The sequence below is a fragment of the Talpa occidentalis genome, unplaced genomic scaffold (assembly GCF_014898055.3).
Source record: "Talpa occidentalis isolate TD23 unplaced genomic scaffold, MPIMG_talOcc4v2.1 talOcc4.11, whole genome shotgun sequence".
Classification (NCBI taxonomy): Eukaryota; Metazoa; Chordata; class Mammalia; order Eulipotyphla; family Talpidae; genus Talpa; species Talpa occidentalis.
Window position 1 is genome coordinate 33,633,158 of NW_023601104.1, and position 25,232 is coordinate 33,658,389.

The 25,232-nt window shown below is 46.4% G+C and overlaps 1 protein-coding gene across 1 annotated transcript; it reads left to right on the top strand.

Annotated features, from left to right (window-relative positions):
* Positions 1 to 4,956: 4,956 nt before the first annotated feature.
* NOX5 (NADPH oxidase 5) lies at positions 4,957 to 23,798 on the top strand. The gene is given in 15 exon segments (XM_054692849.1): positions 4,957 to 4,965; positions 6,268 to 6,418; positions 7,292 to 7,307; positions 7,589 to 7,658; positions 9,172 to 9,202; positions 9,205 to 9,228; positions 9,231 to 9,341; positions 9,578 to 9,676; positions 9,679 to 9,841; positions 10,049 to 10,061; positions 10,577 to 10,706; positions 11,838 to 11,947; positions 15,338 to 15,437; positions 22,160 to 22,325; positions 23,669 to 23,798. Coding segments are annotated over 15 exon segments (1,323 nt in total).
* The last annotated feature ends 1,434 nt before the right edge of the window (positions 23,799 to 25,232 follow it).

A 25,232-nucleotide genomic window follows, 5' to 3' on the forward strand; every position in this document is an offset into this window, starting at 1 on the left:
GAGGGTGAGAGGATTCACCAGAGACAGAGTGGGGAGCAGCACAGGCAGACAGACCGAAATACACTACTGAGGGTGTTACAGGACAGGGAGAAGGGCAGCCCAAACCCCGCAAACCTGTCTGTTTTGAATGGGTTCTGCCATCCGCTGCATCAACACAAAACATATGAGACTTTAATGGGAAAGAACTTTAATACAATTAGGAAACAATACAGGAAAGGCAAAGAATTTAGTTTCTAAATCAAGCACCCAAAGTTACCCGTCCCCTCGTGGGTAAAAGTCCATTTATATGGGATTGGCCCAGAACAAGGCCCCAAAGCCTGCCACAAGTCTAAAGCATCTTCCAGTGGGGACCCACAGAAAAGGGTCAGAAACAACCAGACAAGCCCGGAAGGAAAAGAGCAAAATCAACATCAAGATAAAAGCTGCCATTGTCACCTCCCCACGGGTCTCACCCACATCTGTGTCACCCAGTCCACGACCAAAAGACAAGCGCAGTTTCTTCACATGTCTCTCGGCTCCATGCGCCTCCTCCAGGTCTCCTTCTGGCTCCATCCTGCTTCCTTCCTCAGTCTCTTCTGCAGCTTCTCCTTTCCCTGCTCAGCTCCACCCTCCCTTGGGTGGGGCAGGGAACTTCCCCCTTTCCTGGGGACCACCCTGTTACAAGGGGAGCAGCGGGTGTAACAGGAGAGGTCTGCTGCGCCATGTGGGTAGCTCCCTGGCTGGCTGGGAATTGAACCCGCACTGCAGAGGCTGCGGACAGCTTCACAGCGCTGTGCTCAACCTGCTACACCACCAGGGAGGCCCGAGGGCCCCCCAGTTTAATGCTGGCCTTACCTTGGTAGCTCGGGGATTCTGTCCAGGGAGATCTAAGGATGCTGGTGGGGCCTGGTTACCAAACAGCTTTGACCTGCTGCAACTCTTGTCAATTTCTCATTTTCTCCTAAGTACAAAATACAAATCATAGTCGCAGGCAATGGTTAGCTATAGCTTTTTTTTTTTCAGCCTTCTCCCATAAGCAATGGGCTCCTTCAAATCCTTAAGTGGTGATTTTGTCAGGTTCACAACCCTCCCCAGCAGCAGAACAACTAGAAGCCTCTGTTTGCCTCTGAACCCAGAGCTGAGCAGAACCAGGGCTTCCCTTTTGCTCCCCATTGCATGTTTCTGCCTTCCTCCCTGGTCTACAGGGATGTTTGTCTTATTTCTGAGAGAAGATTGTCTTTTCAATCAAAAATCTACCTTTGTGTGTGATGCAGACCTGGGGATCTCAAAAGTGAACATAATGTCATCTTTTTTTTTTTTTACTTTATTTATTTATGCATACAAGAGCTGGGGTACAGGCCAGAGGTGCGGGGGGGCGGGGGGTGAGAGGATTCTCCACAGACAGGGGGGAGCAGAACAGGCAGATTGACTGAAATACACTGCTGAGGGGAGCAGTGGGTGAGACAGGAGAGGTCTGCTGCACCATGTGGGTTGCTCCCTGGCCGTGGGCGGGGGGGGGGGGGGGGGCGGGCGGGGCAGATTCAAATTCTTTGCTGCAGTGGCTGCCAATAGCTTCACAGTGCTGAGTAATGCCATCTTAACCAAAAGTCCCAAGATGCAGTTTCTTACTTTCCTGGCTCTGGCTTGTGAGTATGAATGACTTTGGCATTTCTGCTCACCTCTCACAGACTTTGGGTTCTCAGCCTCCTTTACATCACTCTTGATTTCCCCAGGTATTTCTTGAGGTGGCCTTGGTGTCTCACTAGTGCTCACGAGCCAGCCTGTTCACAGCCTGGTGTTCAGGAGCTGTCTGCCTGGCCACATTTGACGTCATTTCCTCCAGCTGTTTTGTAGCGTGTGTCCTATTGAAAAGCACCTCCCAGGGCAGGGCCATCTCCTGGGCCTCCAAAAATTCAAGACCTCTGAGCCCAAACAATAGCAGACACCTCTGAATTCCCTGCAAAAATGGAGAGAGCATCCTCTTTCTCTTCTGAGAGCTTAGACTAGAGTTCAAGGGTAAAACTGAAGGCTAGACCCAAACTTTCCTCCCAGGTGCCACTCCAACACTCACCTTTGCACCCCCCTTTCCACAGGCAAGACAACTTAGGCACAGGAGTTCAGACACACCCCTACTCTGAATCCCAAGTGGGGCTACCTTCTGCCTGTGACTGGAAAAGAACACTAATTGGTACAGTGATTTTATCTGAGTGAGTGGTTAACAGTGAATTTTAATCTTTTTGTGTGTTTTTAGGTATTTTTCTAATTTTCTATAATCAATATTTATAATTTTATAAACATGCAAAAATTATTGGGAAAAGTGTTCTTTGAAAATGTTTGTTTAGTGAAAGACACCCTTTTTTTTTTTAAAAAAAGATTTATTTATTTATGCATACAAGAACTGGTGCACAGGACAGAGGTATGGGGGGGGGGGTGAGAGGATTCACCAGAGACAGAGTGGGGAAACAGAACAGGAGGAAGGACTGAAATACACTGCTGAAGGGAGTAGTGGACGAGTCAGGAGTGGTCTGCTGTGCCATGTGAGTAGCTTGCTGGCTGGGGATCGAACTCGTGCTGCAGTGGCTGTGGATAGCTTCATAGGCTGCATCTCAACCCCCTGCGCCACCAGGGAGACCTGATAGACACCCTTTAAAAATAAATGTTCACAATATTTATTTTCTTTCTGTTAAAAACTTGCATTTTATCCAGATCTGAGGATATGAATGAGATTTTTATCTGTCAGTGCTTTGGCAAGCGCAATGACCATACTGTGTCATTGTTGAACATTTTTTTACTGGCTCCTCAGCTTCTAGGGCAGAGTCCTTGCTCTCAGTTTTCCAGATAGCAGACCCTTCATGATCTCACTGCTCCCTGCTCCAGGTCTGCTTTCAATATTATTTTTTCTTGGGTAATTGCTTAGTTATACCTAAACTGCAATAGTTCCTGAACACAGAATGCACTCCCACTCCCATGCCTCTGCCAGATGCCTAGAATGTCCTTATCCTTTTCCACATGGAAAATGCCTATTCACACACTAAAACCTGTTTTGAGTCTGTCTCTTCCACTCGGAAATCCTCCCAATACTCTCTTCCTAGTGCTTACTGTCCACTCTGTACACACTCCTGTATCTGCCTTATCCTGCTGGATTCTTTTACTTATGTCTGTATATTCAGAGAGTTCTAACACACAGGGTAAGTTTTTCATAAATATCTATCAAATTGAGGCAGATGTATTCATTACACAAATGCACAGTTATATCATTGATCCCAATAGGTTATGAGAAATGCACTGTTAGGTGATTTCATTATTACAGTGCAATCCTCGTGGACATAATTTCACGAACCTAGATGTATAGCCCACCACACACCTAGGTTAGTTATAGGAACCACTGTCATATATGCACTCCATCGTTAACAGAAATTCTGTGAAGCAATGCGTAACTATTCCTTTGTTGGAGGGATACTTGTCACATTTTACAGATGAGAAAACTGTAGTCCAGTGGGGCCTGTTACTAAGTTGTTGCAAAGAAAAACTGGATCTAAATTCCTGTTCCTGAAATGCCAACTATGTTACTGAGCACACTGCTGGTTTCCTGGGATTTAAAATTAATGATACACAAACCTTGCCGTTAGGAACTCACAATCCAGTGCTGGAGACAGAAACACAAGCACAGATAATTCCAATGCCATGGGGAAACAGTCTCTCTGTCTCACCCTTCCTCCCTTAATCAGCCAAAACTTGAAAGCATAATTCATATTTACTGCTTGTCTTATGTCTTCGAAAGAATTTTCTATTTCCTACATCTGTTAAGAACGTAGGAAATAATTTTGATTGAAATCATAGATCATTAGGATTTGCATTGAATGAAGTCATTTAATAGAATTTTTCTATCTCACTCTTCATTCTAGTTTAAGGAAGCTTATTTGACCTATCAAAATAGTTTCTACAATTGCTAATTCCCAAGCAAGGGTGCACTCTGTGGCTGCAAGTGTGCAACTCAAAGACCACCAGGTTTGGTTGGGGAAGGGTGAAGAGAAGGACTTAAGCTAAAAAAGATCAATTGACCTTGAAGGTTTTTCTTGATTTTATGGAAAACAAGTCAAGCCTAAGCTAAGGTCATGAGATAAAGCTCTGAAAATGCCGTTATCATAGCATAAATCCTGGGGCAGTAACCCTTGAAAGAAAAACAGATGCTCTGATACTCTATTGCAAACTATTTGGACCCAATAGATTTGATCTCTTGCCTAGTCAGGTGGGAGTATTTCCAGGGGTCACTAGAAGATCTTTCTTTGTGACCCAAGTGAACACCACTGAGCCTGTGGGCAGAGAACTCTGTGCGTGACAGCAAAGGGACTTCAAAGCCCCTGCTGGTTCAGAGGTCCTGACCTGACTGCCCCACAGGGCCTCTTGTAATATCCCACATGGCTCACATATTGGAGAAATCTCTTCTACTGACCTGCTTTAAAATAAAACAAAGCAATAATTATTTCCCTTATTTTGGCAATTCACCAGACACATCTAAAATCACTGGGGGATGGGGAGGGGAATACTGATCTGCAACAGACATCCAGGGTTAGCAGCCCAAGCTCATCTCTTAATCAGGCAGGACAATGTGTACAAAAACACTTAGAATCCTAGTTTCATGGGGGTGTTCTAAGTGATTGTGTCATTTCTCTTAGATTTTTTTTTTTTTAAACAAATAGAGCATGCAGACCTCCTTTCTTCCCAGGTCCCTTGAACTGGGAACCTCTACATTTGACTGGTCCAGTGTAATTTTATACAGTGAGGTTAGCTCCTGGGGCAGTGAATGCCCAGTCTTCAGAGTCAGTCCAATACAGGCTGAATTCCTGCTGAGCAACCTGGACATGCCATTTCCCTCCCTGAGCTTCACTTTCCCCATATGTGGAGTGATGATGAGCATGCCCACCAAGCAGCGCTGGCCTATGGGTTAAACTGAGCACTATGAGTAAAGGACTCAGCATGGCTCAGGCAAGTGCTTCAGCATTTTTGTTGATTTGATTGTCACTGGTGATGGATCACACGGCTCATGAGGTACCCAGTAGGGTCTGCTGTGAGTTGTTGGTGATTTTCTCACAGTGCGTTTTTAGACTTCCCACTTGAGGTAGGCAAAATGGAAGGTGCTCGGCCAGATTGAAGATGGCAGCGGGTGAGTTAGGAGAGGTCTGCTGCACCATGTGGGTAGCTCCCTGGCTGGGGATCAAACTTGCGCTGTGGTGGCTGCTGATAGCTTCATAGGTTGTATCTTAACCCCTTGCACCACCAGGGAGGCCCGGAATGGGCTTCTTTTTTTTTTTTTTAAATGTAACTACTCTCATACTTTATTTTTATTTTTTTTTAAACATTTTTTTAATTTTTTTTTAAGATTTTATTTTATTTATACAAGCACTGGGTACAGTCAGAAGCGCGGGAGGGTGAGAGAATTCACCAGAGCCGGAGCGGGGAACAGAACAGGCAGACTGACAAAGAAGTACACTGCTGAGGGGAGCAGCGGGCGGCAGGAGAGGTCTGCGCGCCATGTGGGACCCTCCTCTGGTGGCCGGGGAGCAGCCGGGGATCGAACCGGCGCTGCAGAGGCTGCGGGCAGCTTCGCAGCCCGGCGCTCAACCGCTGCGCCACCAGGGGAGGCGGAATGGGCTTCTTAATTTCTGTGTCCAGTGGCCAACACGAGGCCTGGCAAGGAAGGGGCTGCCCAGAACACGATTGTTGAATGAGTGAGCGAATGGAGTGAGTGAATCAGCATTTATGAATAAGTCTTAATTAAGTATAGGCTACACACAACCTAATCAAGTACAGGAAAAGACACAGGGATTCCAATGGCATCCACCCTTTAAGTCCTCCCCAGGTTTACTTATCCTTTGGAGTAAGTCCAAGGAAATGAGACAGGACATGGGAGGAGCCTATAGGAGGAACCCGTGTTGGGGCCACAGGGGGTCTGGACAGCAAAACTGATGGGGATGATGGCATGTAGGGGACAGAGAGTCTATACAATTATCAGGCACAGGGGCCCAAAGAGGGCCTAAGAGCCGAACACAATTCCATCTTCCTGCTGCAGGGCTCTGAACAGTTCTTCCAGGGTCCAGTAGGCAGGATGGACCATGTACACTCCCCGTCAGGGTGGCCTTTGGGGGTCAATCAGGCTCTGTGTTCAGGATCAAGAGCTCCAGCTGAATCCCACCACTGCACACGTGTACACGCTCACACACACGTGTAATGAATTCAAGCCCATGCCTTGGGCCACACCTGTGCCTCTCCCTCATTCTCCCCTGCTAGTCTTTCTTTGCCTAGAGATTCTTTTCACTATTTGACTTGGGTGGAAGCAGCACCATCACCCTCCAGGAGCTGCATGAGGCGCTGGTCTTGCTCATCCACGGTAACCCCATGGACAAACTCAAATTCCTCTTCCAAGTGTATGACATGGATGGTAAGGGTCCTTCCTTGGAGTGGACCCTTAGGAGTGGACTGGGGGCAAAGTTGCGGGGCTCAGAGGGAGGGGATAAAGGTAATTAGCTGTCTCTGCGACTTCCCAGCATAGGGCTGTTTATCCAGGGCTCTCTTTCTCTGGGACCCCGTTCTCTCTGACTGAACCCTGCCTCCCTTTTGTGGTGATGAGGCATGGGAGGGAAAAGGGGGCAGTCCGACTCAGGAGACAAGTGCCCCTGATTCAACTCACCTGAAGCCAGAACTTTCTTTTGTTCTTTTCTGTTTAAAAAAAGACTGCTGCTTTTTCTTTATTATAATAATTTCAGTCAACACAGAATGGTTTAAAGAAGAAAGCAAGTCACTCATAACATTTTTATACTGCCTTTTAACTGATCTCTTTCCCTCACACATACACACACTATTCTTTTAAAAAATGGGATTATACTATGCTAACTGCCTTTCTCCACTGAATGATGTTTTTCATATAAGAATATATTGCTTTATAATATCATTTTTATTGTAGTAAGATATTCATAACATTAAATTTACCATTTTAACCATTTTTTTCCAGGAGACTTTTAAAATTTTTTTTAAATTTTATATATTTTACATCATTTTTCATTTTTGCACAATGTATGCATTTTCATCTTGGTTATAGTCCCCGTACAATTCCCACCCCCCTTGCTTTGACCCTTTTTTAAGAGTGTGGTTCAGTGGCATTAATTGCACTCGTATCATTGTGCAGCCATCATCACCATCCATCTCCAGGACTTTTTCATCTTCCCAAACCAAAACTCTGCCATTTAAATAATAACTCCCCCTTTCCCCCTCCCCCCAGCTCCTGGCAACCACCATTCTACTTTCCATCTCTAAGAATTTGATGCCTCTAGGTAGCTTATGCGATACTTGTCTTTTTGTAAACGGCTTATTAGCATAATGTCCTCGAGGTCCATACTTGTACCACGAGACAGGATTTCATTCTTTTTTTCTTTCTTTTACATTTTAAAAGGACAGGTTTATTAGGAAAAGGAGAAAGAAAAAGAGAGGCACCTGTATAGTCACAGGCTGGCTGGAGAGCTTAGGATTTCATTCTTTTTTTAAGGCTGGAAAATAATCCTTTGTATGCATGTTCCACTCTTTGTGTACCCATTCACCCATCAATGGACACGAGTTACTTCCCCCTCTGGGTGGTGGCCAAGGCCTATGGCCAATGTCTCAACTTTGACTGCAGCTTCATCACAGTAGGGCTCTGCAGTCACAACCGGGGGTAGCGGGCAGGGGTGCTGATGTAGGCTTCTCCTAGACCAGGCTACCCAAAAGTGTTCATCTGGAATGCCAGGGCAGGATAACACCTTAGAAATTAGCTGGGCCAGCTCACTCAGTGGTGGATAGGGAGGCCCGAGAGGCACAGTGACTTGTCCATAGTCACACAGCACTTAGTAACACACCTGGTACTCTGGTATGCTTACTGTGTACCAGTCACTTCCATTCAGTCTTCATGACTCTATGGTGTACCCGAAGAGGGCGGGTCTGGCCCCTGTGCCCAAGTCCACAGAGAGAATTCTCCAGGACCTTGAATGCCTGACTGAGTCAGAGAGTGATCCTCTGGGTCAGAGAGTGAGGTCTCCAAGTGTATTTTGTCATACACTCCTACAATGAAAAAAAAAAAAACCAAAAAACAAAATATGAAAAAAATCCCTCTCCATAACTCAATACATGCCAATGGACTTATGGCATAAGGTAACTATAAAGCAAGATTCATTCTTAATCATCAGAGATGGACACTTGTAGTTTGGATTGTCTTGATAGATCAGCTTCTTGTTAGAGTAGATTTTACTTTTTTTTTTTTAATAGAGGCATGTTTTATTTATTTATTTGTTTGTTTGTTTGTTTATACAAGCATTGGGTACAGTCAGAAGCGCGGGAGGGTGAGAGAATTCATCAGAGTCAGAGTGGAGAGCAGAGCAGGCAGACTAACGAAATACACTGCTGAGGGGAGCAGCGGGCGGCAGGAGAGGTCTGCGCGCCATGTGGGACCCTCCTCTGGTGGCCGGGGAGCAGCTGGGGATCGAACCGGTGCTGCAGAGGCTGCGGGCAGCTTCGCAACCCAGCACTCAACCGCTGCGCCACCGGGGAGGCCCCAGATTTTACTTTTAACCTCACGTTGGCTACATAGAGTTCAGACCAGCAGCAGGAGGCACACTGCTGATCTTGCCACTAGCTTTTGCATTATTAATACTACTTTGCATATGTACATCTCTGCAGGGAGTCATTTTAAGCTACTTGTCTTTTCTGTGAGGGATAATTAGCTTAGTTGAGTTAAAACCAGATAATATAATCCGTAGGACTGCATAGCTGGACACAAGCAAGTGTGGGAGCCCTTTTCAATAGTCCCTTGGAAAACTGGGTCTTCCCCTAGTATACCTCAAGAACCACATGTGACATGAACCTGTTTAATATAGAGACCAAATGGGGACACCATGCCAGCACAGACATTGACTATTAGTGAAAGCGTATGCGAGTCTAGATCACAGTAACACCAGCAGACGTTCTAACATTTTCTATTGCTGGCACAATTCTGGAGACTTGGAGCTGTGGACCTAGGAAAGCAATGAAGCCTTGGGGGCAGGAGAGATGGTAGTGGGGTTCCTTAAGAAGACCACCAACCCATGGGCATTCAGGAAACCCCCACAGAGAAAGGAAGCCAGGGCAGAGGGAGAGCTAGGTGGGCCTGTCTCTGCTTTGCCCTGCCAGGTACTGATGCTCAGGTGCTGCCTCACAGGCCTTGGGCCACATGGCTGGCTCAGGTCCTCTGCTGGACCGAAATGTCCAGTTCTACTACCTTATGGGCTACGTGGTGGAAGGGCTCTCCCTTGTGCACACTGTGGCCCACATTATGAACCACATTGAGTGGCCGGGGGCGGGTTGGGTAGGGTGTGTAGAAGGGCCCTAGGTCTCTCACAAACCACTCAGTTCTCCAGTCCCCAGTACAGGACATGGCACACAGCGCTGTGTCCTGCCTGCCCAATGGGCAGAGAAGGGGTGCTTTGGATAAACCAGAATTCTGGCTAAAATTCCCTGCCTGCGAGGTGATAGGGAGGGGTTGGGAATTCCGAAGGGAAGGTGGCTGGGGAAGAGCTTGTCTTGTGCTTATCTCCAGCACTCCAGGCCCAGTCCCAGGCCAGCCCCTTCCAATTTTGGGAACTGCTGCGCACCGCAAGACCTGGCATCAGCTGGGTCCATGCCTCAGACTCCCTGACCTGGTGGCTCTGCTGCTGCTGCTGCTCCTTGTGTGGGGCTGCTCCAGCCCCTACATCCATAGGAGTGGCCACTTGAGTTGCCTAGCCCTTGATCCTGTGCCACTCGAGTTATGTCTGCCACGTGAAAATGGTTTGCTGTTTTATCGCTGGCTTATCCCATTGACTTACTTGGATTAAACTAGGCTGGAAATGGCATTGGAAGGGGGAGGGACACAGGTTCACCAGGGTTCAAATCCCTGCTCTACTATTTTCTGGTCACTCAGTTTCTTTATCTATAAAATGTAAATATAATTCTTCCTTTGTAGTTATTTTAGGAATTAAGTGACATAATATATATGAAGTCATGCCTAGCTCTGGAAATGTTAGTTCCATCTTTTTTTTTTAAAAAGATTTATTTATTTATTTATACAAGCACTGGGTACAGTCAGAAGTGCGGGAGGGTGAGAGAATTCACCAGAGCCAGAGCAGAAAGCAGAGCAGGTAGACTGACGAAGTACACTGCTGAGGGGAGCAGCGGGCGGCAGGAGAGGTCTGCGCGCCATGTGGGACCCTCACCCAGTGGCCGGGGATCGAACCGGTGCTGCAGAGGCTGCAGGCAGCTTCGCAACCCAATGCTCAACCGCTGCGTCACCAGGGAGGCTGCTTAGTTCCATTTTTGTGTCCCTCTCTCTCTAGCTTCCTCAAGATGCAGAGGTCACAAAGGATTTGGTTGGGAGACCCTGACTCTCCCCTGCACTGATCTCATCACATCAAAAATAGACATATGTGGAGCACCCACTCTGGGCCAATAGCAGTCCTTTGCAGTAGGAAACAGCATCCACGGTGAGGAATCTGATGCTCAGAAAAGTAATGTACCCACGGCCAAAGCATCAATGACCTTGAACTCCTTCTCTCTCCAGATCACTCATCTCCTCATCAGGAGACCCCTTCTTTTCCTCTACAGGCCTGGAGACTTACATCTGAATATCCCCACCATCGTGTGCTATGAGTGGCATCCCTTCACCAACAGCAGTGCTCCTGAGCAGAAAGGTACACCAACTCCTTTAGGTGCTCAGCAGGCATTGACTGAGTCCTGGCCATGTGCCTGTGGGCACGGGCTGAGAATGAGGACACTGATCTGGGAACAAGGCCAGAGATGCAAAGTTAAAGTCTAGAAGCCCCCTCTGAAACTAGGAGGCAGATGTGCCAACACCTGCTGTAAGGGTGATAGGGCCGTACATAGCCCTCAGGTTACAGGGAGGGTCTGGTGAGGTAGGCGAGTGTGCCAAGCTTGGCATATTTGGGAAGGTAAAGTTGGTGGGAGTTTTCTTTCTTTTTTTATTTTTTTAAGATTTATTTATTTATGCATACAAGAGCTGGGGTAGAGGTCAGAGGTGTGTGTGTGTGTGTGTGGGGGGGGGGGGTTGAGAGGATTCACCAGAGACAGAGCAGGGAACAGCTGAGGGGAGCAGCGGGCGAGACAGGAGAGGTCTGCTGCGCCATGTGGGTTGCTCCCTGGCCGGCCGGGGATCGAACTTGTGCTGCAGAGGCTGCAGATTGCTTCATAGTGCTGTGCTTAACCCCTTGCACCACCAGGGAGGCCCTTGTGGGAGTTTTCTTGATGGGGAAGGAGGCAGAGGGAGAAGTCTAAGCAAAAGCATATAAGCCTGTAATGATTGTCTGATGGTGTTAGAGCTAAGGATAGGGGTGGAGTAGAGATGAAGGTGGAGGGGTGCGGATGGAGAGAGAAGGACTGGAGAGAGGATCAAAGAAAGTATGAAAGGCGGATAACATGGCTGGTGAAGCCAGTTAGAGTCAAGGTGGACTCAGGAGGACATTGGATGCAGAGCTGGAAGCTGGATGGTGTGGGCAGTTGAGAACCCACAGAGGTATTAAGGTAGTAGCCAGCTCTGAGGAGGGTGTGCCAGGGTGCTCTGATCCCTCCCCTGCCCTTATGAAGCAGGTTTAGGTTGACTTCACTGAGAAGGGCTGCAAGGTCTGCTCCAGAGGCATCCGCTCTGCAGGTCCCATGGTTGGGACTACTGGTTTGGTCCTGAGGAAGACCATTCAGCTGGGGACCCGAGAAGCTGACATCCACCCTCAGACCTTCCAGTGAGACAGGCCTGCTCCCTGCTGGAGGCCAGCACAAATCCCCTTTCCCCTGCCCTGCCTCTTGCTCAGACACCCTCTGGCTACATATTGGGTCCCGAGGCAGGTGGACCAATGGACTGTATGTGTCCTTCAAGGCATCAGAACCTGTGGGCTGTGACCCCAAGAGGCTGTTGAGAAGAGTCAGAGGAGGCCCCAGGTAGGTGGCATGCCTCTGTGATGGCAAATCACAAAATTCCTCTCGTCAGTGGGCATCGATCATTGAGCTGCTGTTGTGCACACTGGCTGGATGGTAGCACTGGGGCAAAGCAACTCTGGACCATGTGGCCCAAAAGCATCCTTGAAGACTGGCCACCCCAGGTCCCCCACCCCCATTCCCATGTTTTTGTTAGAACACAGAGGATAACAGAGAGAGAGAGAGAGAGAGAGTAAAATGAGATCAGAAAACCCAACTCCACATTTCTGCTCCTACACTTTCTCGTTGAACGCAGCCTTTAACCACTTTGCACCTCAGATGATTCAGCAATGAAAAGGGCAGTGACTCCCACTGCAGTGACTCCTCGGCTTCCTTTCCTCACATGATTGTTTAAGGGCCAATGGAATGAAAGTGTGGAAACTACTGAGCTGGGTAGCATGGTCCAGATGGGCCATTTGTCAGCATTAGCATCAGGATTGTTAGCTTTTGAACCCTGATGAAACCCACAAAGCTGACAGGTTGTCAGTGTGTGGAGTGAATGCAGGGTCTGGGAGGATTTGGGATTTGGAGACATCGGAGCAGCTCTGGAGAAAATGAGAATGGATAAGGAGGGCGAACACAAACTTAGTCGGCGATACCGGGCTAAGAGACAGGTGAATGGGTGGAAGCCTCAGGCACCATTCCAGAGAAGACTTGGCACAATCTCTTTGGTGGGCAGTCTGGTCATTTGTGTGAACATTTTAAACATGTATACTCACTGGCCCAGAATTTTCATCTTTAGGGATTTACCTGAAAAAGCTAATCAACAGGTGCACAATAAGTATGTTAATCACCTTGTTCATTCATTCATTTAGCAAGTTTATTTTTTAAAAAGATTTTATTTATTTATTTATGTATACACGAAATGGGGTGTAGGCCAGGGGTGCAGGGGGGGAGGGGCGGGGGTGGTAAGAGGATTCACCAGAGACAGAGGGGAACAGAACAGGCAGATCTACTGAAATACACTGCTGAGGGGAGTAGCAGCTAAGACAGGAGAGGTCTGCTGCACCATGTGGGATCAAACTCATGCTGCAGTAGCTGGCGATTGCTTGATAGTACTGAGACTTTAACCCCTGCACCACCAGAGAGGCCCTCATCTAGCAAGTTTTTACCAAGCACACAACACCTATGGTTTTCTAAGTATTGTTCTAGATGTTGGTGATATGCAGTAAGCAAAACAGACATAATCACTGCTTACCTTCCAGAAGTGGGGGTAACAAATGTGTCAAGTGATAAGTGCTAAGAACAGTAAATCAGAGCAAAGGGATCACAATGAGAAAGGTGCTAATTTATGGGTAGTGGTTTATAACAAAATGAGAGAATGAGATTCATCAAAATGCCCAATAGGGAAGTAGCTAAATAAATTACTTATCACCCTTATAGTGGAATGTTAGTTGCCTAAAAAATATATTATGTAAATGTGTGTGCATTAGCTAGTCAAGATATATAAGTGGAAAAGGCAGGTTACAAAGCAGTATGTATAGATGGAACATTCTGGAAGGACGTAGAGAGAAAATATTTAGAGTAGTGATGTCCTCTGATTCAGGGTACTTTTCCCCTATATTCTTTAAAAGTTCTGAATCTTTAAAAACTAACTTAATTGCTTTTGTGATTTAAATAATAAAGCAATATCCCTTTTGAAACAAAACCAAGGCCTGGTATTCCAGGACTTCATCCCCCTGCCATGGAGTTCCCTGGGGCCTATTGCACATCAACGCCACAGTGACTTCCTTGCTGGAGGCCTCTGACCCCTGGGCTGAAGCTGAGGCATAGGCAAGACAGGAGAGGTCTGCTGTACCATGTGCGGGAGCAACCTGGCTGGGATCCAGCTGATTCTGCAGTGGCTGCAGATTGCTTCATAGTGCTGAGGCTTAACCCTTTGTGCCACTAGGGAGGCCCCCCTGCTGGTGGTTTTAAAAGGTGAAAACATGTTTGCGTTTTGGAAATGTTATTAATTCTGTAGAGGCCACTTAATAGAGAGTCTAAACATATGATTACAGGTTTCCCCTGCTAATGAGAAAGCAGAATGCTCCTATTTGATGTGATTTGGTAAGTTACTTCGTGGGACTAGGAACACCATCGCCATTACATTTATATGGAAAACATTTTTTAAGAAGATTTTTTTTGGTAAAGATTTATTATTTTTATTTATTTATTTATTTGTTTATTTAAACAATATTTGCTTCCCCCCACTCCCTCAGTTTGAGTCCCCATAGAATTTCCTTCCCAGTGTTCAACATCCCTTATCATCAGGGAAATGCAAATCAAAACCACACTGAGATACCACCTTACACCACTGAGAATGGCACATATCAAAAAAACAAGTAACAGGGCCTCCCCTGGTGGCGCAGCGGTTGAGCGCTGGGCTGCGAAGCTGCCTGCAGCCTCTGCAGCACGGATTCGATCCCTGGCCAGCGGGCGAGGGTCCCACATGGTGCGCAGACCTCTCTTGCCACACCCGCTGCTCCCCTCAGCAGTGTATTTCATCACTCTGCCTGTTCTGTCCCCCACTCTGGCTCTGGTGAATTCTCTCACCCTCCCGTGCTTCTGACTGTACCCCAGTGCTTGTATAAATAAATAAATAAATCTTAAAAAAAAACAAGCAACAACAAATGTTAGTGAGGACATGGTGAAAAAGGAACTCTCCTGCACTGCTGGTGGGAGTGCAAACTGGTTCAACCACTATGGAAAGCTCTCTGGAGGTTCCTTAGTCTACTAAAAATGGAGCTACCATAAAGGTTTATTTTTTTATTTATACAAGAGCTGGGGTACAGGCCATATGCACAGGAGGGTGAGAGGATTCACCAGAGACAGAGCAGGGAGCAGAATAGAGAGACTGATGAAATACACTGCTGAGGGGAGCAGCAGGCAAGACAGGAGAGGTCTCTTTGCCACATGGGTTGCCCTGAGGCCAGTTGGGATTGAACCAGTGCTGCAGAGGCTGCGGACAGCTTCACAGTGCTGTGCTTAACTGCCTGAGCCACCAGGGAGGGCCTATATGGAAAACAGTTTCAGCACTCCAAGGTTTCCCAAAATAACCTACCAAATAGGAACTTTCTACTTTCAGATAGCAAGGAAAACCTGTAATTAATGTTTTTCTGGCTGTCCTAAGCCAGAGCACTGCTCGCTATAAACAATAGCTAGGTGATTAGAGCATGTCTGACCTGGCAGCCGGGAAACAGGGTGCTGGTCTCATGCTGTGCTGTGACCTGGGCAAGCTCCCCATTCTGGGAGCCTCAGTTTCCCTCACTTCAGTGGTGGTCACTGGGTGTGCGGCTCAAGGCAAGTGTGCTATGAGTGAGGCAGGCCCCTCTGAACTGAAGGGCCCCTCTCCAAGCTGGACTTCATCTGGATCCATCAAGACCAGCAGTCTTTCAAGTGGTTTGTGAGGCTGCTGATGGGACTGGAGTTGGACCCAGATGAGGAGACTGAAGAGGGTAGGAGAGGGATGTGTTTCGGGGGAATGGGCCTGCATAAGAGGGTGTTTAGAGGATCCCATTTCTATTAAGCATGTGTGTGTGTGTGGGGGGGGGTTGTTCCCCCCCCCAAGTAAAATGTACCATTTTGCAAAATAAAAAATAGAGGGGAAAGTGCTCGTTCATATTCCTATCTAGTCAGCTTTTTCCAGGCATTTTAAAGAACTTCTGATATTTTTTCTTAAACATATTTTATGAAAATAAATAGCCTTCTTTTTTCTGTTCTTTTTTTTTTTTAAGTGTATTTTTTTTTTTGTTTGTTTTGTTTTTATTTATTTATTTGTTTGTTTGTTTATACAAGCACTGGGTACAGTCAGAAGCGCGGGAGGGTGAGAGAATTCACCAGAGCCAGAGCAGGGAGCAGAGCAGGCAGAAGGACCGAAGCACACACTGCTGAGGGGAGCAGCGGGCGGCAGGAGAGGTCTGCGCACCATGTGGGACCCTCCTCCAGTGGCCGGGGAGCAGCCGGGGATCGAACCGGCGCCGCAGAGGCCGCGGGCAGCTTCGCAACCCAGCGCTCAACCGCTGCGCCACCGGGGAGGCCCTTTTCTGTTCTTTTTAAATGACATTTCTTTTCATTCAGAATAAGCACTTGCTAAAATTTAGATTTCCAGGCCTCATCCCAGCCCTACCAAATTAGATTGTCTGGGAGTAGGGCCCAGCAATATACATTTTAACATGCCTCTCAGATCATTCTAATTCTTGCCTTTTTAAAAAAGTTTTCTGAGGGATAACTTACATACAATAGAATTCACCAGTTTAAGTACACAATGAATGCAGTGACATTTTGACAAACTTGTACAGTTGCATAACCATCAATATAATCAAAATATGTAACATTCTGTTACCCCAAAAGTTCCCTTATCCCACTCTGCATCAATACCCCCATTCTAAAATTTCATATAAATAGAATCATGTTACTTTTCTCTATAACTTCTTTCATTTAACTTATGATCTTTGAGATTTATCCATGTGCTTACATGTATCAGTAAATAGTTATTCTTGCTTTTTATTGAGTAGTATTTCATTTTATGGGTCTGTCTTTCCATTCACTCGTTGGTGGATATTGGGCTAATGCTTCCTAGCTATTTTGAATAAAGTTGCTATGTATATGTACATTCAAGTGCAGATATGTTTCCATTTCTTCTTGGTAAATACTGAGGAGTGGGCTGTTGGGTAGTATGTTGTGTGGTGAGTTTAACTTTATAAGTTAACTGCCAAATGGTTTTCCTAAGTGACTATCATCTATCATTTTGTGTTTCTTTTTTTTTTTTTTAAAGATTTATTTATTTATACAAGCACTGGGTATAGTCAGAAGCGCAGGAGGGTGAGAGAATTCACCAGAGCCAGAGCAGGGAGCAGAGCAGAGCAGGCAGAAGTACACTGCTGAGGGGAGCAGCGGGCGGCAGGAGAGGTCTGCGCGCCATGTGGGACCCTCCTCTGGTGGCCGAGGAGCAGCCGGGAATTGAACCAGCGCTGCAGAAGCTGCAAGCAGCTTCGCAACCCAGCGCTCAACCACTGCACCACCCGGGGAGGCTCCATTTTGTGTTTCTATTGGCAATGGATGAGAGTGCCTCAACTCTCTTCAGCCTTGTCAATAATGGCAGACTTTTATATTTAGTTTTAGCCATTTGAATAGAATATGCCCTTAATTTGTATTTCCCTTGTGACTAATAATGTTGAATCTCTTTTCACATTCTTATTTGCTCTTTGTACACTTTTTGGGTAAAATGTCTGTTCAAATATCTTGTCCAGATGTTTTTCATCTTTTATTGACTCATAAGAGTTCTTTGTTCTGGAAACAGGTCAACTAATTAGGTTACATATACATTTTATAAATACATTCTCCCAGTCTGAGGTCTCTGGTGTGTCTTTTCATTTTCTTAAAATGCCTTTTTTTTTTTTTTTTTTTTTTTTTGGGACCCTCGCCGGTGGCCGGGGATCGAACTGGCGTTGCAGAGGCTGTGGGCAGCCTCGCAGCCCAGTGCACAAACACTGCGCCACCAGGGGAGGCCCTCTTAAACTGTCTTTTGAAGGACAAAATTTTGAAGTTTTAATGATGTTCAATTTATCAGATTTTTTCCTATTATTCTTCCTGCTTCTTGTATCCTATCTTTGTATCTAAAATCTTTGCCTTGTCCAAAGTCATGAGTATTTTCTTCTGTGTTTCCTTCTGTAAATTTTGTAGCTTAACTCTAAATTTAGATCAGTCTAATAGTGACTTCGACAAGGTCTAGGATATAAGAACAATGTGCAAAAATCAACTGTGTTTCTATTTACTAACAAATAATTAGTAACTGAAAAAATTTAAGTAACATTTCAAAATATATGGAACACTGATAAGTTTAGCAAAAAATGGGCATGATCTGCATACTACAAACTACAAAACATTTCTTTTTGTCTCTTGTACTTGGGTTTCATGGAACATCTTGGATATATGGGCTTGTAGTTTTCATCAAATTTGAATAAATTTCAGTTATTCTTTCTTTCCATTTTCCCTTCTGTCTCCCAGCATGTTTTCAAAAATAGATATCAAAAACTTGATTCTAAAACTAATATCAAAAACCAAAGGGCCTAGAATAGTTCTTAATTCTATCCAATTTTTCTTCTCTATAAAGTTCCATTTGGGTTTCTTTTTAGAAATCTTCCATTTCCCTCCTCATTGTATTTGTTTTTACATTCCCAAGCATATGTATAATATTTGTTGGAATATATTTGTCTAAATCCATCATCTCTGTCATTTCTGGGTGCATTTCAAATTAATTTCCCCTAGTTCTGAGTCACATTCTCCTGCTTCTTTGCATGCCTTATAATTTTTTATTGGATGTCAGGGATTGTGAATCAAATTGATATTCTGGATTTTTGTGATATTTTGTTAAATAGGGCTGTACTTTCTTGTGGTGCACAGTTAAATTATTTAGGCATCATGTGTATCCTTTCAAGACTCGCTTTTAACTTCTGTTAGGATGAGTCTAGAGCAGCCTCTCATGTGAGCTAATAAGCCCCACCCAGTGTAGGTGCTGCACCTGAGGACTCTTTCCAGTTGACCTCCCATTTACAAGAAGTTCCTTCTACTCTTGGTGGTGGGAAAAAACTCCTCCAGTTTTTTTTTTTTTTTTTTTTTATAGAGGCATGTTTTTATTTATTTATTTATTTATTTTATTTGTTTGTTTTGTTTATACATGCACTGGGTACAGTCAGAAGCGCGGGAGGGTGAGAGAATTCACCAGAGCCAGAGCGGGGAGCAGAGCAGGCAGAAGGACTGAAGTACACTGCTGAGGGGAGCAGCGGGCGGCAGGAGAGGTCTGCGCACCATGTGGGATCCTCCTCCGGTGGCCGGGGAGCAGCCGGGGATCGAACCGGCGCCACAGAGGCCGCGGGCAGCTTCGCAACCCAGCGCTCAACCGCTGCGCCACCGGGGAGGCCCAAAACTCCTCCAGTTTTCTTTGAGCGCCAGGTGTTGCTTATTTTGTGTTTTCTGGGAAATTTCTTTCACACAAGTACAGAGTGATAGTGAGCAAAGACTTATGGAAAACTGCACAGAAACTTCTTCCTCTCTTGAAACTCCCTTTACCCCTTATTGTGCCTAGAATATTCTGGCTTCGCCTCCATGAACTCCAATTTCTGTCTCTTCAACTTAGTGAGAACAGCACAGTCAATTGGGTCAAACATAGGGTTCATTTCACTGTTTCCATTAAGGCCATGTGCTCCTGTTGACCCATGCCTGGAAACCATTGTTCTACACATTTTTGTCCATTTATCCAGTTATTTAAGGTGAGAGGGTAGATATGGTTCTTTTTATTCCAACATACATTTTTAAGTTTCATAACCTGTTAGTAGAGACTAATGTGTAAAAATACACACACATATATACATGGGGGTGAATACTCAATATTTTTCTGGTTAGTTGGCAACCAAAATGTTGAGTGAGTGGCCTGAGATAAACATGAAACACCTTATTATGCATAAGTTTTTTTCCCGTGTGACCCCTTCTTTGATTCTTTACTCAAAAATGAATGTTTTAATGTTTTCCCCCTAGGCCTTCTACTCTCCCCTCCTTCCTGCTCCCCAGAATGTGGTATCATATATATATCATATATATGATATTTATATTTATGATATATATATATATCAAATGTATTTAAATTTACTTTTACTGAACTCTGTATGACAACATGTGACATCACAGTCTTCACGAACATCCTGGTGGAAAGCTGAGGTTTTGTGCTGTGTTTTAACATCATTCTGTTTGAGCATTATTTGAGTCCATTACTTAATGGAATAATTTCCACTAGGAGAGGACTATCTTTGGTTAGATCTCTAACTTCAAGGGAGTTTAGCGTGTTCTTTTTATACTGGTTGACTTCATTGGAACTAGATCCAATTTAGCTGTTTAATTATCACAAGGTCGCCATCAGTCAATTCAAATTCCTATGATATAGTTTCTAAATTCAAGTACTCAAACACAGTTTTCTACAAAAAACATTCAAGCTGATATAGTTTACTAAAGCAGTCAAAGCTTGAAAGCACACATCATCTATGGAAGATTACTATTAAACCTTAGGATGTTGCAGTAGAAGTCCTTGTTCTTTCTTGTAAATAACAATTGTAGCAAATATTTATAGAGCATTGACTTTGTCCTAAATGCTTTTAAGTATATCAATTCATTAGAAACTCAATTTTATGATGACAAGCCTGGGGGAAAGTTTAGATTTAATTTACATTTTCTAGTTGCTGGTATATAAATATTGGCTATCTGCTGCTTGCTAACCTTTGTAAACAAAGGGCAACAGCTAACTCAGTGCTTTGCATTCTCAAGCCATTTGAGTCAACAACTGTATTCCTTCTCATTTCTTTCTCATTAACTGCAGCTAAAACTTGTGGCCTCTGATTTCAACTTTAATTATATACCACTGCTTGAATTAAAGAATTTGTAGCTTATGCTTTTTAATTTCTATAGCTTAAGCTTTAATCATTCTGTTTGGCTTCAATATTTACTCTATCCCTTAATAACTGTAGAACCTTGGACACACTGTTTAATGGCTTTGCTTCAATTTCTTCATATGAAAAATTGGATACCATTAGTACTTACCTTATAGAATTGTCATGGTGATGAAATGAGATGACATCTGAGCACACTTAAGGACAGTGACTGGAGCTTACTAACTGCTCAGTAAATTTAGTAATAGTAGAAGTAGTGGAGGCAGTGATAATAGTAACTGACTAATATATTTAATAGTAGTGATAGTAATAATAACAGTAACTGCTTAGGAAATTTAATAGTAGTAGTAATAACGGTTCTGTAAATTTAGTAGTAGTCGTAGTAATAATAATGATGGTAACTGTTCAGAAAATTTAGCAAAAGAAGTAGTAATAGTAATAGCAGCAGCAGCAGCAGCAGCAGCAGCAGCAGCAGCAGCAGCAGCAGTAATAGTTGTTAATGGTTACATGATGAATGATACAGTTAGTGGTTTGCCATAAATTATTTAATCAATTCCTGGCTACTGGACTTTTTGTATTCCTTATTCTCCACAATCATAAATAAGGCTGCAATTAATATGTACATGCACAGAAGTTTTTCTCTTTCCTTTGGATGATTTCCTTAGGAGAGTGACCGAGAAACTGGAGGGGCTGACAGTGTCAAGCGCAGCAGTGCTGGAGAGGGTGAAAGCCTTGCCAAGTCATCCTCCATGGCTCCTCCTTCTCTCCCTCCAGCGCCATGTCATCTTCTCTTTTCTCTTGCCGTTTCTGGAGTGGAACAAATATTTGCAGGCCACATCTAGAGAAACAAGGAAACTGCTAGAGTGCAGAGAGGCGGAAGTGTCCACCTGGCCTCTAGGGGCTCCTAGGCTGAAGTCTGCTATTTCAGCACACCTCTGGGCCTGCTGGGTCTGTGTGAGCCAGTCTCTGCTGCCCCATCCCTTTAGTCTTTGCCTCCCCTTCCTGAACCACTGCTTCCAGCCTGGCGTGCCCAGCTCAGATGCCCTCTACTTGCCCCCATTTCCTGGCTGGATATTTCAAGACCCTTCACATTCTAGTCTCTGTATTCACTCACTCCCATCTCCTGCTGGTCCCATCCCAGGACCCTCTGTTCCAGCCAGGCCGCCATGGCAGCCCCACGACACTACATGTGTTCCAGCCCCTCATCTTTGGCTCACGCCTTCTTTTCACCTCCCCTTTGAATCTTGCCTCTCTTCCAAGACCTAACCTGATTCCCACCCACCCAGGAGGCAGCTCCACCTGCTCCAGACCTTCCCTGTATATCACTAGCATGTGGTCTAAGTTAGCTTTTCCTGGTGTGTGGCTTGTGTGCCCAGACTAAGCAGACACTGTGAGACAGGACGGGGCCTAAGTTTCAGAGGCTAAGGACGGCCACAGTGCCCTGGGATCTATTTCCCCTTCTATAAATGTAAGGGCTGACTCCTGGAGTGATCTTGAGACTCACATTAGACAATGGACATAAAGTGGCTTGTGTCTGCCCTGCACAGAGCAGGCGTTCAAGCAAGGCCATTTTTCCTTTCTACCATACCAGTGACATGGAGGCCCATGGCCCTATGGCCAGTTGAAGGAATTCTAAGACATCTGTCCTTCCTCTAAATCCCAGGGCAAGGTGGCTGGCATTGTGCCCTGGCCCCATTCACAGGTGCTGGTCCCGCAGTGCCACTCTCTCCTCCCACCCCTAGGCCACTTCCTGGAGCTGCACATGTACATGACCTCTGTGCTGGGCAAGAATGACATGAAGGCCATCGGCCTACAGATGGTTCTTAACCTCCTGGCCAAGAAGGAGAACAAGGATTCCATCACTGTCCTCCAGGTGTGCACTCAGCCTGGGCTGCCTGACTGGGGCAAGGTAAGGGCTGGCTGGAATCCTGCGGCCTGCAGGGAGCTGTGGGACTGGTGCCTGAGGTGGCACCAGGGAGAATTGGATCAAGCAGTTCAGGCAAAACATCAGAGTCCAGCTACAATCTGAGAGCTGGAAAGTAAAGCAGGGGACCTACCTGCAGACTCCATCATTGGCTTGCTTTGTTCCATCACTAGTCTCAGTTTCCCCATCTGTTCAAAGAAGAGGTCATCATATATGACTTTGAAGGCCTCTCCCAGTCAGAGCTAGGCGTCAGGCTCTCTACTCACCAAAGTCAGCAGGCCCGAGTGAACAGTGTCCTGGGAAAGCATCGGTGCTTACCCCTTCCTGCTACAAATAGGGAAACTGAGGCCCAGAGACCTGAAATAGTTTGCAGTCTTTCTATTTTATTTCTCAAATTGGTTTTATTATTATTATTATTTTCTTCCTGGAGTCTGAGTGTAGAGCATAAAATGATCCCGGAGGGGTGGTTTTCAAACTGCTGCAGAGAATCCATGTCTACGTAGTGAGACTGAGGGGGAAGGGTGGGGCCAGTGGCACGCGGGCATCAAGGAGGGCTTTCCACAAAGGGCAAGTTTTTTTTGAATACAAGAACTGGGGTACAGGCCAGAGTTGTGGGGGCGGGGAGAGGGGTGATGGTGGCGAGAAGATTCACCAGAGACAGAGTGGGGAGAAGAACAGGCAGATCTACTGAAATACACGGCTGAGGGGAGCAGCAGGTGAGACAGGAGAGGTCTGCTGTGCCATGTGGGTAGCTCCCTGGCTGGGGATCGAACTCAGGCCCTGGAGGTGATAGTGCTGAGACTTAACCCTTAGGCCACCAAGGAGCCCCCAAAGGCAGTGCTTAAGCAGAATTTGCAGTGGAAAGAGGTCCCCACATTGGGAAAATTCTGATGTCAGGAAAGAGACATCCCAGTGGAGTCAGGGGGTCAGCCAGAGCAGGAGATGGGAGCAGTCAGGTTTCAGGGTCCCATGGGCTCTGCCAGCGCTCTCCACACTGCAGCTGGTCCAAAGCATGTCTCCAGCAGATGCAGCTCCGTCAACCTCGGGTCTTATTTTTTCTGGGCCTCAGTTTGACTCTTTCCCTCCTGGCCCCTCACGGCATCTGGGTCAGGTTATGCTCACAAGGCTCCCCAGTGGCATCTGGGTCAGGTTATGCTCACAAGGCTCCCCAGTGAGCTTGGTTACGTGCTGGAATCTGCTCTGAAGCCTAGCAGCTAGCTGTGCCCTGGAGCGCCTCCCCCGGCCAGGCCAGACACCAAGTCCCAGCTGTGGGGCGGGCGTGTCCCTGGGCGGGCCAGCGGCCCCACCTCCCCAACTCTGAATTCCCGGTGTTCCAGAGAGTGGCTGCCGAGAAAAAGGGCAAGGTGTAGGTCTTTTGTGGCTCCCCGGCTCTGGTCAATGTGCTCAAGGAACACTGTGAACAGTTCGGCTTCAGATTCTTCTAAAAGAACTTCTAGTGCCCCCCCCCACCCCGCCCACCTCACTCGCGGCCTGACAAACCCGGCTCCTTGAATGGAACGGGAGGCCCCGGGGGCAAAGGGACTCCTCACTCCTCAGAACCCCAGAAGGGGGAGGTCCTCGGGCAGCGCTGCTGTGCGTGCTGGGATTGCTGCAGAGCAATTTCCCCTGTGCCCCCATCACCAGTGCCTGTGAGCCCCACATTTCCTGGGCATTGTTCTATCTTAGTCTGACCAGAGCAGAGGTGGCGGCGGTGGCGGGTGCTTCCCAGGGCAACCACCCCTCAGAAGTCCTGTGAGGGAACGTCCCCCTCCCCCCCAAGAGTGATCTGCCTAATCATCACAATCATTCCATAACGATTCCTCCATTTTATTAAGAATACAGAAAGTTAAAAGAATGGTAGCGTTACTCTCCTCCTAGGTTCCTCAATGAACACTTTGCTGTGTTTAAGTACATGTTATTCATTTATACTCCGTCTATCCATCCCTCAATTTATCTTATTTTCTGATTCATTTTAAAGCACACTTTGCCACGCGGAGGAGCTTTCTTTAAATGCACACTCCTGGGTCTCATTCCCAGATATTCTGGGGATGTCTGGGAATGAGGCTGGAATGTGTATTTCTCCAAAATCCAGTCCCACAGGGTGTGATAAACAGCATATTTCTCCACCAACCTGCTACTCTCTGTCCCCTTTCTCTCTCTCCCTCTCGCCCCCCCAGCTCAGGGGCATCCCTGCATTGCCCTGCATTGCCCTGCATTGCCCTGCATTGCCCTGCATTGCCCTGCATGCCGAGCTCCCCTCTCTGGCGTGCTCTGCGTCACTGGAGAAACTGGACTGCGTCAGCATCCGTATGTGGGCACCAAGCAGGTTGTGGCTTGAAGCTCGGCTCAGCGGTGCCCCAGCTGCGTGGCCCTGGAGAAGTCTGCGTCTCCCTCTGTGAAATGAGACTGGTGCCATTGCCTGGCCACAGTGGTCATGAGAGTGAAGGTGAACCCGCCATAAGAGCTCGGGGTATTCCCCCATCCATGTGTCGCTCCAGGCTCCAGGCGTTTGAGGGTCTATCGCTCTGTTCCACCTCTATTTGCTTCTGACACTGGGGGGACGAGGAGTAGTGGCAGCACAAACTCTCTTTGGAGACACTTTGGGGAGGAGGGGCCCTGGACTGAGGACAGGGGTGGCCTCATTTCCTTGGATCTGAGCTGGGGATTTCCCCTTTATCCCCATCACAAGCCCCTGTGAGCCCCACATTTCCTGGGCATTGTTCTACCTTACATCTGGTCTTGTGAGGGTCTGCCTCTTCTGTGCCTCTCTAAACACTCGTCCCTATAGCTCCTTCAGGAGATGAGACTCAGGCGCTTTCCAGGGGGATTGTGGGTTGTACTTTTCTTTCCCTGGGCTTGTAAGACAGAAAGAAACTAGGCGACAATTATGA